Here is a 15,420-nt window from a genome sequence, read left to right as displayed (position 1 = left end):
AGGATTCTGGGTTGCTTAATGATCCATGCTTGTAGGAACACTTCAGACAGGAGCAGGGAGCAGCAGACTCGTACCTGGAAACAGATGGCCGTGAACCTATCGCTTGGGTTCACATTCTCTGCAAGCCGGCTTCTCTCCTAATAACTGGGCTCTGGGTGCAGAGGTGGTTGGGGGAGGCTGGGGAGCTGCCTTGGCAGGGGACGTTGTGGGTTGGGGTGGCCAGCTCTTCTTAAGCAGCTCTTGATCCTGGTTCGTGGTGGTTCTCCGGAGTCAGCTGGGCTGGAAGCTGTGGTCCCACGCGCGAGGCTCTCGGCCGGTCAGCGAGCACCTCGCGGGGCGGGCAGCAGGGAGCCTCTCAGCACTGTTGCCTGAAAATAAGGAGCTCCTTGCAAACTTGGGCTTGTGCTAGGAAATGGAAAGGTGGCCTCATGTTAGAGGAGGGTTTGGGCCTGTGTTTCCAACTCTGATTATATATCTGAAAGCTTTAGGCAAAATCCTAATTTCTTACCGTTCACTGTAATGGAGTAATGGTGGCTTCTCCCAAAGGCAGTCGTAGAGATAAATGATGCATTCATTTTCACGATATATTTGGACATTGGATTCTATAAATAGATTCAATTATCAATATAGTTTGTCAAGTGCCTTCTGAGTGGCTGGAAAGCAGCTTCATAAGCGTCTCTCCAGGCTTCTGTATGTAACCGACTCTTCAGTGTAGTGTGGACCTATTACTTATGGTGCAGCAGGGATTTACAAGAACTCTCTCTACTGAAGCCTCTAGGAAACATTATCGGTAGGAAAAATCGTGCATCTTTGTGCTTCTGAATATGAAATTGTTTGGGTGACCCCTATAACTTCAGACTCCTGCACTAGTGAAACTGAAAACTGAGCGAAACCAGCTGCTTTTAAGGGCTTTCCAGCTTGCTTGAAAGAGCAAAGCATTAGGCTATTTTCTCGGTGTTGTGGGTTTGTTTTTTTTTTCCTGATGTCCCTACTTTTACTGATGCTCTTCCCTTCTCTCCTCAGGTCTGGCACCAAAGAAGGCAGCCATCACTGAGGTGAGACATGTAAAGCTGGCCTTGAAAATCCCATCTTGAGAAATGAGTACACAGAGCTCTAGAAAACACTTGTCTGCCTTTTTTGAGCAAATCTGGATTCCAAAATACATTTAAAATTACTGAAAATCCGTTATCTGTTGTTTGGGAGAAAGAAAATTAGTGGCAGGTCTCTGGAGTCCCTGTGTTGGCATCACTACAGTCATGGAGGGGATGCGAAGGGCTTATGCCCACCGCGTGGCCAATTTTAGCTGCGTGATCCATGATATCCGTAAGTAAATGGCTGAGGGCACGTCTTCCACACCAGAACCTGAAGGTGATAAATGGAGAATGCATGTACTGGGCATCGCCAGGGCTCTGTGTTGGATCTCACCCGCTCCTGGGGGCAAGTCAAGGAGCCTGTAATATGTGAAGCCATAAAGCAGGGGAACATCTCAAGGGACTGATCTTCCCTCACACGTAATCCAGGTCGCAGGTTGCTGAATCACTGTTACCTTCTGGAGCAAAACTCTTCACAGTTGGCAGCAGGGAATCTAGTAGGAGGATCTGTGCCTGAAAGCTGTTCCCTGAAGCCCACACTCTTGGTTTAGGGCACCATGTTCAAATGATTTTTATTCAGTCTAACTTTCTGGCATACCCCGTTACATTATTCACCTGGGTTGAGGAGCATTTGTATACATGAATAGCAAAATCTTCCCATAGAACTGCCAGGGATGTGATGCTTGATTGTTTTTGCCTCCCCAGAAATATGCATAGTAGGAAGCTCAACTTCTGTGACAGTTGATTGCTTTGTTCAATGCACAAATAATCCCACTTCTTCTTGCCCTGGAAACACAGTCACAGGTAGAGCAAGGGACTGTGGAAAAGACTTTTGTTACTGCATTTCATATCATGGCAATCTCTTAACCAATACCTGTGTCTGTTAATCGCTTTGAGAGGATGATGATAAGCCACGTGGCGAGGCAGGACCGTACAGCTTGAGCTTGTGTGTAATAGGATCCAGCTTGTTGGTGAGAAGCTGCAAGGGAAGGATAAGCTGTCCTGCTAATCACGACTGCTCGGAGGAGTACTCGGAAGCAAGCCTGGCTCTGCTAAATGTTTAAAACGGAGTAGGAAATAAGATTTTTTTTTTTTTTTTTTTTGAAGGAGAAATCAGACTGCCCCTTAGTGCTAGAAGTACAAGCAGTTTGACCAGAAATAGCTGCAAGCTCTTAATTAAAAGCTAAAACACAAAGAACTTCTGTAGTCTGAACAAAATTATACATTGTCTGCTGTAGACATCAGTTCTGAGAGATGGGTCTGTGCGGCACTTGAGAGAGACAGTGATATCATATTGTCACTTGGGAAGTGACCTTGGATCTCTCTGCACGCTGCTTAAAGGAACATCCAAAGCCCGGCTGTTCTTTAATGTAACGACCCCCCAGAGGTGGCTGGCGGCTCACCGGCAGTTTTAACCATTGGCTGGGGTCCGCGATCCGCTGGGGTGGTGGGAGAGCTGGGGAGTCGGGGAAGCGTCGTCCCGTGGCAGGGCACAGAGGCCCTACGCTTGGGGTTGCAAAAGGAGCTGTATCAGACTTCGCCAAAGAAAACTGTGTTGGCTCGTTAAAGCGTACGGCCACAATCTGCTCCCTCCTGGATCAGCAAAAAAAGGCCCAGGCAGACTCAGAGGTAGAAGAGGAGGAAAATGGGATAGGAGTAGGTTCGTTCTCACTCTTAAGTGCTGGCAGTCCTTTAGTGTTTCTCTAAACTCTTTGCAAAACTTCAGGAAGAGCTGTTAGTGCATTGTGGGCTCGTCCTTTGAATTGCAGACAAATGCGATCTCGCTTAAATGGATTATCTCCATGTGAACACAGGAGTGGGGCGGTGGTGCCCCCGTTATCTGTCTCTTATTTCTCCAGTGAAGCGCAAGGTATTGGTATGACACCCGAGGGCATGGGATTTTTAAGAATAAACTTCTCTCGCTGTTTGATTTAATACATCACTATTTTAAATCAATGAGCAACCGCAGTCAAGCAACTGCTGCGGAATCTTGGCAGCTGGGAAGCAAGCGGATCTTCCCTGAGCTCAGCATCTTTGCTGGGCTCTGCCGAGGGTGTCAGATGGAGTGGTTGGGTATTCTAACTTTTCTTGTCCTGAGGGATGGATGTATAATTCAAACAGCCTTGTTTAAGACTTGCCGGTCCCAATTACACCTGTTTGCACTCTGCAGATTTTTCTCCAGCAGTAGAGAGCAATCCCTCTGTCCTTTCCAACCGCGACAGCGTGGCTGTGCCTGTGCTGCTCTGCTCCTTCTTGTCGGCCAGGTCAGCTTCTGTTCTGGGCTTTAGCCGTGCTCTTTCGTTGCAGGGACCATCCCTACCAGGACAGCCTGGCCAAGGAAAGAAGATAGGTCATCGAGGCGTCGATGCTTCTGGTGAAACCACCTACAAAAAGGTTTGGTTTTGTGGAGTGGGAACAGGCAGCTACGGGTAGGTGGCAGGCTGAGAAGAGAAGTTGGGGCCCAAGGTTGGCAACAGCACGACCGAGCTTTCCTGGTTCAGTTTGTTAATAGCTACCAACCTGATTTAGATTTTATGCAGCACCCTTGTATTGCATAATCTTGCAAACAGCAAACCTTCTGGAAGCCTTAATCCATCTCTTCAGCAGCTGCTTGAAGTTGTTTAGCAGTATGCAGTGCCCGAGACAACCCCACAGAAGTCATAGACACGACTGTATTGTAACATAGGGGATATTATCGCAATAATCCGCTGCAAAATGCTCACTGACTGCTCTTTTCTTCCTGCCAGACCACCTCATCCACTCTGAAGGGAGCCATCCAGCTGGGGATTGGGTATACCGTCGGCAATCTGAGCTCCAAGCCAGAGAGAGATGTCCTGATGCAGGACTTCTACGTGGTGGAGAGCATTTTTTTCCCAAGGTAAAGGAGACAGGGGAAACAAAGCGAACGGATGAGTTATTTCTTCTCCTCTCACTGATTTTCCAAAAGAGCTTCCATCTGCCTTTAGATCACAGAGTTGGATGCTCTGCATGTTTTAAATATGCATCCATTACATACAAACATAACAGTGGGAAGTGTTAGATTGTGCAGTACACTGGCTTGCAAGGAAGTACAACGTAAGATGCAGTACTGTATGGTTGAGTTTGTTAGCCTTCCTACATGCTTTTCTTTCTGTCCATCTCAAATTTCTTCCATGAAATTATACCGTGTTTGAGATGGAAGGAACTCATTCTGGGAGCTTTCTAACTCTGTGAATAAACAAAGCTCATAAAAGCTGTATTCTCTGTGTAAATATATTCTGCTTGGCAAGTGGTTGTTCCTTGCACTCGTTGGAAATAGATTTTGGCAGATAATTTAAAACCTATTTTCCTGTTGTCCTGCCACAGAAGAAAGTTACTTTTTGTTGTTGTTCCTAAGATGTCTTTTTGCAAGGCTCAAATCATCTTAAATATACAGTAGCCTTGATGTGACTGTAGCTGTCTGGTTAATGGTGACACAGAGGCCCCACTCACGTGACGTCTGTTCTGTGCAGCGAAGGCAGTAATCTCACCCCGGCTCACCATTACGCTGACTTCAGGTTCAAGACCTATGCACCAGTGGCGTTCCGGTACTTCCGAGAACTCTTTGGGATTCGACCAGATGATTATTTGGTATGCATATATCGTTGGATTTCTCTGTCTTTCCGCCTTTATTTGAGATGGTCTAGAGTAACACAAGAAATTTGCCCCTAAATCAAGGCTGTCAGCAATTCTTGCCTGAAAGGGCCAGAAAAGAGTTGAGGAATCATTCTGATCCCAGCAAGGAGTGGGAACAGGCTGTGGATTTAGTGACTGTGTGGTTTTGGAGGAGATCCAGTGACGGTCCCAGCAAGAGCAGCACCGCTCAGCCCAAGTCTTCGTTTGCTGAGAGGTAGCTGCTAGCTTACACTGGAGGGAAAGGAAATGATCTGCATACGGCGTCTGCTCTGTAAGCTCTGCCATGGGGTTCCCTCTCTCTTGCTTGTGGTGACAATAACTTACTGTGTTTACAAGCAAAAGGAGTTGTGTTCTGCTGGGTGCAACCCTGTAATGTCCCCCGGGGCTCTGAGGACAAAGATGGGAATTTTTCCTTGTGTACTCACTCAAGAGCTATGTGAGTGTAGTTATTTTAATCATCTTACAAAGACGGAATAAAATACAGCTTGTTCTTGCGCTCAGAAAGCTCCTCGGAGCTGAAAAGGCTGTTTTTAAACTACCTAGTAGGACAAGCTGTAGGGGCTTGGAGTACACTGGGGTTGAATTTGGTCCCTTGCATGTATGTGACGTCCTGCTCTTTAAAAAAGGACATTTGTTGAACCGGGGAAGGGAACACATCCAAATGAGCGCATGCCCTCCCCCTTTTTTAATAGCCCTTTTTTTCTGACTTCAGCTGTAGACAGGGGTAATCGTAACTGAACACCTACAAATAGAAACAAATCCGTGCCATTGCGCGGCCTGACAGTAACAGCGGTCCCCATCTGTGCCATCCAAGATAATGCTGGCTGATTTGATGAGTGGTTCAAAACTTGGGTGAGGCAAAGAGCCTGCCTCAGTTGCAAAGGTCACGGCTCTGATTTGTTGCTTCTGCTTCCCCTGATTCTCTCTTGCCTGCCACAGCAGCAAATGCCTTTAATTATGCATGAGATAATTAGCTTGATAAAGTCTTGGATCATTAATCTGCGCAGTGCTGAAAGCTGTTTTCAGTACGTAATGATGAGCATTTAATTTATTGCTCTGATTATGTTCCTTACATCCTCTGCCTCCCTCTCCCCATCTTACCTCTTGCTGTGGCAGCTCTGACGTGATGCTGCCCTGAACCCGCTCGACCTGTGCCGTTGCCCTGGGGTTGGTACCTCGCTGCAAAGTGCCTGCGCTTTCTTCTTTTTTGGTTTGTGTTTTTTTTTTTTTTTTCCTGCTGCTAGGCATGTCCTCGTTTGAGGACCTGCTGTTTGCATACTGATGTCTAGAAATGTCCTCCCAGTTCAATTCCCGATGCAGTACCCCTTGCTGTGCTTACACAGCGCTGATCCCTCTCTTCTTGTTTGGACACCTGGTCTAATACTTTTCCTGTGTTTCTAGCAGGATTGAGGGGGTGAGACGTGGCTGTAAAAATCCTCTGTAACGGGGGAGCACAAGGCCAGAGGAGGCTGCTGAGAGCAGCCAGCGCATTGCGTTCCCTCCAGCGCGGTGATACGCGGTCCCCTCAGCAGACTGTCATGTCCCTTAAAATCCTATCTTTCCGTCTGCGCTCGTGGTAATGTGCCGAAAGAAGCCCAAATGTGATACAAGCGTACACGCACAATGGGAAAAGATAAGATGTCATTATGAAGCCTGGATGTTACTGAAAGCAGATTATTAGCTTGATTCTGAGCAGTTGGGATGCTCTGAAGTGTCATCTCGGTCTCTAATTGTAAATTGTCCGTCAGCTTTGCTACTTAGGCCTAACCTACAATGAAAATAGTTCTCACTTAAGCTTTGCTACCCCTTAATCTCGCAGGGAGACGGCATGCTGGGGAAAGCCCTCAAGGGCGTAGAACTCAATGTGCAATGAGTGGGGGCTAAAAACATCATCTTTTTTCCTTTTCCTCCCCAGTATTCGTTATGTAACGAGCCTCTGATAGAGCTGTCGAACCCTGGTGCCAGCGGCTCCCTCTTCTATGTCACCAGCGACGATGAATTCATCATAAAAACTGTGATGCACAAAGAAGCTGAATTCCTACAGAAGCTCCTTCCTGGCTACTACATGGTGCGTATCGCCCAGCGCCTTGGGCCCGGCTCGGCTTTGTCACGGCGGCTTTTCTGTCCAAAGCATAGCACAGGGCATGTCCTCCACCTGGGCTTCTTGTGGCCTGCCCGCCCTGACACCATTAACTGTGTCATAAAGCCAGGCCCAGAAGCACAAATCCTGCCAATTATTTGCAAACTCCGTGGGTCAACTTGAGGCAGATAATTGTGCGGTAGGTTGTAGGCATGGTCTGGCCTGGAAATGGCTTCCCAGATGTGCGTTTCTGGGTGTCCTTTTCCCAGCGCTAGTTCGTTCTTCACTTGGCACCACGCGTCTGCCTCAGCCTGGCTTTGAGGATGGGTTTTGATTGCAGTAACGCAACCCCTTGGTTTCGTGGGGAAACCGCTGCTGTCCCTGGATATCTCCCATATCTGCTGTTTAACAGAGTGATGCTGCAGGCAGTTCTGGTTGTCCTGGCTCCCACCGGCTGCAGCACCAAGCTGAAGACTCCTGCAGTACTGGCCAGCTTTGCACATTCACTCTGCTGCAGATAGTTGTTGCCTAAATCTCAGGGCTAGCAAGGCAATATAGTGAGATCCAGAGGACTCGCATGTGGTGCCAAGTAGTAAATCGGAACCAAACCCGATGCTTTGGCATGTAAACGGGGAGCTGTCTCCCTGCGTGACTGTGGTGAAGGGTCCAGCTCTACGGATGAGGGCACTGCAATTCAGTTAGAACCACCCAGGGATTTGTTTGCCGTGGAGATGCTGAGAAGAAGGTGGTGGCAAGCAATGTTAATGCTGCCCCGTTTGATTTACGTGATCGTACACCGTTTTTATTAAAATACTTGCCTCGCTCAGTATTTACTGGGGAAAATTTGCCAAAGTCAGACAGAGTCTTGAGTGTCTGTTTATAACCAAGAGCCAGTTGCTTGCTTTTGCAAGTGACAGTCAAGTTCCTGGACAGGATCAGCTTTCTTGGAAAGTGTTGCCTGTTCCCCAATGTACGTAGTAAATCAGGTGAAGGGTTTTGAATGGGAATGGAGTTGCACTGTTGTCCTGGCTAGCAATCAGTGTAACGAATTAAACTGAACTTACCTGTCTGGTCCGGAGTTACGTGCTACTTGTTGTAGCGTTCCAGTGTTTGCGGGTTGCTGTGGTGCTAATACGCGATCTTGCTGCTGCTCTTGGGAAACCCATCCGGTGTCAAAGGAGTCAGCGGAAGGGAAGCAGAGCGGTTTCATCCTGAATTACTTTAAAGCTGGGCAAGTGCTGTTTGCGTTCGGTCTTGCCTGCTTCTCTTGCTTTCTGCTTGCACCGTGTTGAACAGCGTGCTCACAGAGGGCTCACTCGTGTGCCATTAGGTGAGATGAGGAGGGGCATGAAATGTTAATACAGTCGTGCTTCTGCCGTCTGTCAGAGAATCTGTCGAGTCTGTCCTTTCTTTCGTAGCGTGCAGAGATGTTCTGTTTCCTTCCCAAATTTCCCCAAAGCTGAATAAGCACATCATGCCTGTCATGTCATTCCTAATAATACCGCTGCCTAAAAAAAGGACATGATAGCAGAGCAGGATATCCGTGCTCTCTGGCCAACTGTGTTTTATAAAGCAACTCTGCAAAAGGAGGAGAAAATTGATGTTGTTTTGTCTAAAAAAATACTGTGTCCCGGGTTTATTCTAGGCCAGAGAACGGCTCTTGATTTCTGACACTTCTGAAGTGATGAAGATAGCTGTTATTTTTTAACTTGAAGTTCCCGCTTATTGTGTTTATTTATCTTCCAGTTTGGTTTCCCTTTTTTAGCTGCTGTTGATGGGGAAAGAGGGGAATTTCCGGACTTGGTTATTTGCCCAGAGAGTGCTGTACATCGCATTTTGCATTCCCTGTATACAAGACACACTGGTATTTTCAGGTCCTAAAGCCACTGAAATGCAAGAGTTTGTCATGTATGTACAGTAAGCTCTCATGTAAAGTTCAGAAAATCTCTAGGTGAAGAAACCCTAGTCTGACTGCTCCGAGATCTGTTAACATGCTTTGTGTTGAACACAGCAGGAGTCTTCTGCCGAAATGATCTTTCCCCATGCTTTTTTTTCCCCAATCCTGCTGCAGAATCTGAACCAGAACCCACGGACGCTGCTGCCGAAGTTTTATGGACTGTACTGCGTGCAATCGGGGGGCAAAAACATCCGCGTGGTTGTGATGAACAACATTCTGCCTCGTGTGGTGAAAATGCATCTGAAATTTGACCTAAAAGGCTCGACCTATAAACGCCGGGCATCCAAGAAGGAAAAAGAAAAGTCCAGCCCTACGTACAAGGATCTAGACTTCATCCAAGACATGCCCGAGGGCCTGATGTTGGATGCAGACACCTTCAGTGCATTGGTGAAAACGTTGCAACGAGACTGTCTGGTAAGGAGCAGGGCAGCTTGGGCAGCAGATTAATGAAGTTCTGTGGCTCTCAAGCATGAGAAAGAGCAAATGATTGAGAACCTTGCTAATCTGTTAACCCCAAAGCACGATAAATCCCTTCTACTGCCCTTTTCCCTGAAAGCAAAGTAGTGGAGTTGGATCTCATGACAGCCTCTGAGGACTAAGGCTGCGTTCCTTTGCCTGGTGCATCAAATCGTGGCAGCCTGCTCCACTTGTCGCTGGGCTGTTGGGACTAAACACATTTTTTTCTTTACAGTGTGCAGCAGATACACGGTATGACAGTGTTATTTGCAAGCCTTCAGCCCTTTGGGTTGATTGTGGGATGGCCAAACTATGCGATCAAGTCCAGAGATGACTGTTGGTTTAGCAATGTTCAAGCTCTGGCGAAAGAGTTGTTAGTGGGAATGCGGACAGGCTGTTCCATGCTTTGAGACCTGTGCTGTATTTGAGCTGCTGGCCTGATATTTTGTCTTTGTTCTTAAACTCGATACTAACCTGTAGGTGTTGGAAAGTTTTAAAATCATGGACTACAGCCTCCTGCTTGGGGTTCATAACATAGACCAGCAAGAACGGGAGCGACAGTCTGAGGGAGCCCACAGCACGTCGGATGAGAAGCGGCCCGTGGGGCAGAAGGCACTTTACTCCACGGCCATGGAGTCCATCCAGGGTGGGGCTGCCCGGGGGGAGTCCATAGACACAGACGACACGTAGGTGAAAACCTGGTTCTCCTGCGCTGCTGGGAGGGGTGGAGGTGGAGGCTGGAGTAGTAAATCCCAAACTGAGGCCCATATGAGTTGTTAGAGCGAGCATTAATCCTGGGGGTTATGGTACTGGTGCCAGTAAAGCAGTGTGGTGTGAAAGGGGGAGGCTGGGGTGGGAAATATTTCTGTAAGACTCCAGCCTCACAGCGATCTCTCTTCTTAGGCCAGTCTGTAGGTTGTCAGCTCCTGTAACAGCCTCTAAACATCCACCCGTGCTCTGGGGAGGAGAAATTAGCTCAGTTCTAGCTCAGCACCCAGGTACTGGAGTGGAAGTAGAGATCAGCCTGTTCCTAGGAGCTTGGGGTTTGTTCCCCATCGCTCCATCTTTGGAATCGCTGACAGTACCCTGAGGCCGTCCCAGTGCGCTTAGCAAACAGCAACGTAGCCAAGTGCTGGAGTAACTGGTGGAGCTGTGGGTTGGAGGGGGTTGCCCAAAACCTGTCCTGCGCTGTGCCCGATCTGTGGCTCCCGCGACTGTCTCGCTGGCTCTGCAGACCAAGCTTGCTAACAAATGGTGGAGTTTGCTGTTTGTTGCTGTCTGAAACGAGCTGCTCCAGTTGTGATGGAGGATCAGTCACGGTGGAGCTGGGTTGATACTTTGGTGTTTCCATTCTTTCAAGTAGCATCATTAATGGCGGGGGCCTGCCTGATCCCTGCATGCTTTTGTTGTGTGCTGGTGCTAGTGGCTGCTGCACCTTTGGCAGGACTGATATTAGTGTGGATGGGAGTGGAAATACCCTCGTCCTTAAAGGTTTGCTGCCCTAATAGACAGACAGCTCACGCTGACCTGATAAATAATCTGATCCCCGGAATAAAATGTCCTGTAGCCAAGAAAAAATGGTGTGGTGCTTTCTGGCCCAGGCAGAGCTGTTGCCACACAACCCAGGTCCTGTCCTGATAGCTGGTGTTTGGCGATCCAGGCGGGCAGTAACCCCGGGGACACTGCGCGAGATGCGCTGGGTCAGTAGGTGACTTCCCAGGGTTGTGCACAAAGTGACTTCGCAGGTTTTGGGTTGTGTCTGCCCACCGCATCAGAGCCCTCTTTTCAGGGCCGCCGTCCACCCTCCCGCAGGTCTCGGGGGTATTTCAGCTGCTCTTTTTGAGGCTGCACTCGCTGAGGTTTTGTTTTGCCTGCAGGATGGGAGGAATCCCAGCAGTGAATGGCAAAGGAGAGCGTCTCCTGCTACACGTAGGAATAATAGATATCCTTCAATCATACAGGTGGGTAACTTTGCAGTTGTCTGTCCTTTAAGTGTGTTAACTTCTATTTTAATACTGAATGAAAGCAGGAAGATTTTCCTCTCCTGAGGAGTTTGATAATGAGTAGGCAGGCTGCCTGAAGCCGTCTGTCGATGTGTGTCGGGGGCTGTGGATTTTTATCCTGTCCTTAGAACAGCTGGTGACACAGAGCCATTTTTCTAAGATGTAATGAGTTGCTCATAAAGAAGTTTCCCATCTCCGTGCCTAGGATGGGTAGCGTATCTCCAGGGATGGAAGCTGATTTTCTGCGTCTCTTCCAGCCCAGCTCCTCCTTCCCTGTAGGGTTCCCAGGCAGTCCTGACCTGACTGCAGAGATGCCGGCGTGCTCAGCCGACCTCTCTTGGCTGGAGGAAAGCTACGCTCCGGATGACGGAGGAATCATTAGCAGCTCAGTGATCTCCCCTGTGTGGGCTATGAAAGGTGGCTTAGATCTAGAGTACGTGCCTGAATCTCTCGTTCTTTTTCTCTCTACTTCTCCCCTGGAATTAGGTTCATCAAGAAGCTAGAACATACCTGGAAGGCCCTTGTGCATGACGGGGTGAGTGCCTGTGCAGAGGCAGGAATTGTCCAGGCCTCGGCAGGATTACCTGCCGTGGCTTCGTTTATGCGAGTTGGTGCCGATTACCTTGCTATTTATAGTGCCTGAACTGGCACAGTTGAAGCTGATGAAAGGAATAGTTCTTGCCTCTTATGCCTCCACAGCGGTGTAGTGCCACTTATTCCCAATCAGGTTTTCTTGCTCACTCCACCTCCTCGCATGTTTAGCTGTCGTGCTACCAGCTTTCCTCCTCTGCTCCCATCTGTCATTTTCCTCCTCCCCGTGATGCCAGGAGCTGTACGCACAAAGCGCGTGCATTCGTGTGTCGAGGAGCCCTGCGTTTGCTCTCTTTGGTGATTTTGTTTCCACTTCAGTAAGCTATCTGTTAATAAATCCCTTTCAGTGTTTCCCTGCTGTCTGGTCTCTTGCAGCAGCCAGGTGCGTGTTTACGAAAGAGCAACCTTGGATGTGGAAACTGTTTTTCAGCATTGCGTATCCTAGCTTCCCTTAAATAATAAGGCAAAGGAAATGCGTAGATGCCAAGTCGCAGTAGCACGGTCGAACATCAGAAGCAGAGACAGATTCAGTTTTACTGTTTTAAACAAAAAGTGCAAAACATTTGAAATGTATTGGAGACCCTTGGTTGAATTTTGGTCTCCATGTTGTATGCAAAGGTATCCAGGTGTGCTTTGAATGTCAGCTAGCAAAGCCAGAAGAAATTTCATGTGTGTAATCAGGCCAATATTTGAAAAATCCAGGAAGTCTACAAAGGAATAAAATCACCAAAATCCATTATAAAATTACAGCAAGAATATAATCAAATGCAATCAAATCAAAGGCACTGCTTCAGGCTTATTTATAGCATTAATCAGATCATTTCAGTTAAGCCTTTCCATTTTAAGGCTCTATCAGTGCTAAATGTTGGAGTAAAAAAGACTGCATTGGTTGTTATAGAAATTCTGCCTTGAGGGATAATTTTAAAATTAAACAATTGCTTCTTGCCTTTGTAGGACACGGTGTCAGTACACAGACCCAGCTTTTACGCAGAGAGATTCTTCAAATTCATGACCAACACGGTGTTTCGAAAGAATTCCTGTAAGTACCTAGTCCAAGAGCTGTTGCCCTCGTGATGTGAGGCGAGCCTTATCTCAGTCTTGCTGCTTCAGTCCACGTGGAGAGTTTCTGGGCCGGAGTCTGAGCAGGCTTTTCCATCGTAATATAGAGCAAAGCTGGGGAACTGCAAAGCCCTCGGGTTGTCACAACTTCGTAGGGCCTCTCCCTATGAAGGGACGAGTGCCTTTGGTGGGACAGTAGTTGGTGGTGGTAATTTCATCTTCTCTTTCACTCTTCTCACCCAGCTCTGAAGTCGTCTCCCTCGAAGAAAGGGCGTAGTGCCTTGCTAGCTGTCAAGACGGCTGGTCCAACAGCTGCATTTTCAGCTAGCCAGCTTCCCTCTGAAAAGGACGAAACACAGTACGATCTTCGTGCGGCCAGGAGTTACCCCACACTTGACGATGAAGGTAATGGTCTCGTTTGGTGGCTGATGGCTGTGTGATTACCCTCTCTTTCCTAGCAGTTCCTTAGGATCCTCCCCTGTTCTCGTCAAGTTGCCCACTGTGCACCAACCACGTGTCTTCCTTGATGGATAGCTCTTCATTGCATGTCTTGCTGTGCTTTGCAGGTGCTAATCTTAGCCAGGCCAAGGGAGAAGGTAAGAGTATATGGTTTTGTCACAGCACCAGCAGTTAGTTGATTGGGAAAGCAATGCCTCCGCATCAAAGACGACCGAATCCCTTCTTTGCAGCACTGTATGGTTCTGCAGTAAAAATGGTCGCTTGCGTCACTGCTGCAAGGCAGCCGCTGCCAACTGGCACGAGCAGTCGTAGCCCAAAAGCGATCAGAAAGTTGAATTTTTCACCCTTTTAAAAAAAAAAAAAAAAGGAGGGGAGAGACTGGGAATTGCAGGACTCTGACAGTGTTTGGACAGTTATAAGGGGCAAGATCTTGTCATTGAAAGAAAGACAAATGGCCTGGTTCTGTGCTGCCTTTTCATCACTTCCATCTGGGCTGGATTTACAGATGAGTGGTGAAGGACAGGCTCCTCGAGTGCCTAGGTGTTAGATTTCTATCCGTGCAAAGCAGCGAGCACTCGATTCATCTCTTAATTCACTTGGATATTTATCTCTGGCTACCCAAGCCTTTAATCCAGCTTTGCTTACCGGTGAGATGTCTTCATTGGCACTACGTTTCCTGTAGCGTCTGTCTGTCATGCTGGAAATGATGCTTACTGGCTCTCTCTAGAGGATGCCTTGGGAGGGGCTGTTGTGTTCCTGACCCCGGCTAAACTTCTTGCCTGTTTGTGGTTTTAATTGACCAGTCCCAGTGAGAGTGTGCAGGTTGATGGTGGAACAGCCTCACGCAGGGCTGGCCTAGGTAAGGTGTTGGTGTTTGACCTACTCATCTTTTTCTTCCTGCGTCTCTCTCCTGCCCTCCACTCCGGGCCAGCAGGCAGGCCAGACCTGCTACCCTGCACACCTCCTTCCTTTGAAGAAGCTACCACAGCCTCCATAGCCACAACACTATCTTCAACATCTCTCTCTGTTCCTGAGCGATCCCCTTCGGAGACCTCTGAGCAGCCCAGGTACAGGTGAGGACAGCACTCGTCCCCTGCTCCCACTGGAGTCAAGTGGCTGCCGTTCCTCTTCGTGCTGCAGATCTCGGCAGGCCGCCCTATGCTCTGGAATGCTAATGACCGATTTTAATTAAATCTCTCCTGGGAGCAAGTAGATACAGCTTTGATGGGATTAATTATTGCTGGGAGAAGTGTCAGCTGTTAAGTAGAACATCTCCCTCATGGGGTGGGGAGTTAGATTTGGGGGCAGTGTAGGATTTCTGTCTGAAATCGCTCCTCAAACGCTATTGTTTTGGTTTCTTTCTGCAGGAGGCGCACACACTCCTCAGGGCAGGATGGCAGGTGAGAAAAGTGTCTTGTCTCTTCTTGCACGGCTGCACAGAGACCTCAAGTTTGTCCCTGTGCAAAGGTCTCCTGGAGGGCTGAATGTGAATCTCGGCAGCCCTAAGATTTTGGCATGGTTCTCTGCAGGATGATGAGCTGCTTCCTGCAATCAATTGATCCCCATTTCTTAAGCAGAATTTGCCTTATAAGCAGATCTCTCAGCGCTTTGCAAGGAACCTTAAATATTACCCCTGTTATTTGATGGGAAAGGGGACAACCGAGTTGTCCAAATTTACCAGCACCAGAATGAAGGAAGGTCATTTATGTCCCCCTCTGGGTAAGCGAGCCTTAACAGCAGGAACATTCCTCTTCTGTGCCTCTGCCTGCTGCCTGGGTGCGGTGGGGATGAGTATGGGAAAGGGCTTTGGCTTTCTGAGGCGCTGAGCACCCTTTAGTCCCTCGAGAAGTAGCTTCCAGCGTTCTCAGAAACTCTGGTACTTTGAGGTTTTTTTTCCTTCCTGCAGTGATAGGTGGCTCAGAGCCAAGGTCAAGGTAGGACAAAAATCCCCTACTGCATAGGGATGTCTGGATTTAGAGGCTCATATCGTATAATTATCTTGCATATTTTTGCACCAGTAAAAATGACCCCATTGCCTGTGTCAGCGAGATCTGCATGAGGACCCTGTGT

General features: G+C 48.2%; 1 protein-coding gene across 5 annotated transcripts in view; it reads left to right on the top strand.

The window, feature by feature from the left end:
- The window catches only part of PIP5K1C (phosphatidylinositol-4-phosphate 5-kinase type 1 gamma), a 50,317-nt gene that overhangs the window by 23,827 nt on the left and 11,070 nt on the right, over nucleotides 1-15,420 (top strand). For 3 of the 5 annotated variants that reach the window (XM_082331478.1, XM_082331475.1, XM_082331477.1), the window contains exons 2-14: nucleotides 1,024-1,055; nucleotides 3,399-3,485; nucleotides 3,839-3,969; nucleotides 4,583-4,700; nucleotides 6,661-6,813; nucleotides 8,897-9,196; nucleotides 9,719-9,924; nucleotides 11,116-11,199; nucleotides 11,728-11,776; nucleotides 12,787-12,871; nucleotides 13,135-13,296; nucleotides 14,282-14,423; nucleotides 14,718-14,750. In XM_082331478.1, coding sequence (XP_082187604.1) covers nucleotides 1,024-1,055; nucleotides 3,399-3,485; nucleotides 3,839-3,969; nucleotides 4,583-4,700; nucleotides 6,661-6,813; nucleotides 8,897-9,196; nucleotides 9,719-9,924; nucleotides 11,116-11,199; nucleotides 11,728-11,776; nucleotides 12,787-12,871; nucleotides 13,135-13,296; nucleotides 14,282-14,423; nucleotides 14,718-14,750 — 1,582 coding nt within the window. The remainder of the gene's footprint in view (nucleotides 1-1,023; nucleotides 1,056-3,398; nucleotides 3,486-3,838; nucleotides 3,970-4,582; nucleotides 4,701-6,660; nucleotides 6,814-8,896; nucleotides 9,197-9,718; nucleotides 9,925-11,115; nucleotides 11,200-11,727; nucleotides 11,777-12,786; nucleotides 12,872-13,134; nucleotides 13,297-14,281; nucleotides 14,424-14,717; nucleotides 14,751-15,420) is intronic. The other 2 variants (XM_082331479.1, XM_082331476.1) reach the window with 1 other exon arrangement.

The sequence above is a fragment of the Platalea leucorodia genome (genome assembly GCF_965183815.1).
Source record: "Platalea leucorodia genome assembly, chromosome: 21".
NCBI lineage: Eukaryota > Metazoa > Chordata > Aves > Pelecaniformes > Threskiornithidae > Platalea > Platalea leucorodia.
This window is presented reverse-complemented; position numbering and strand designations above follow the sequence as displayed.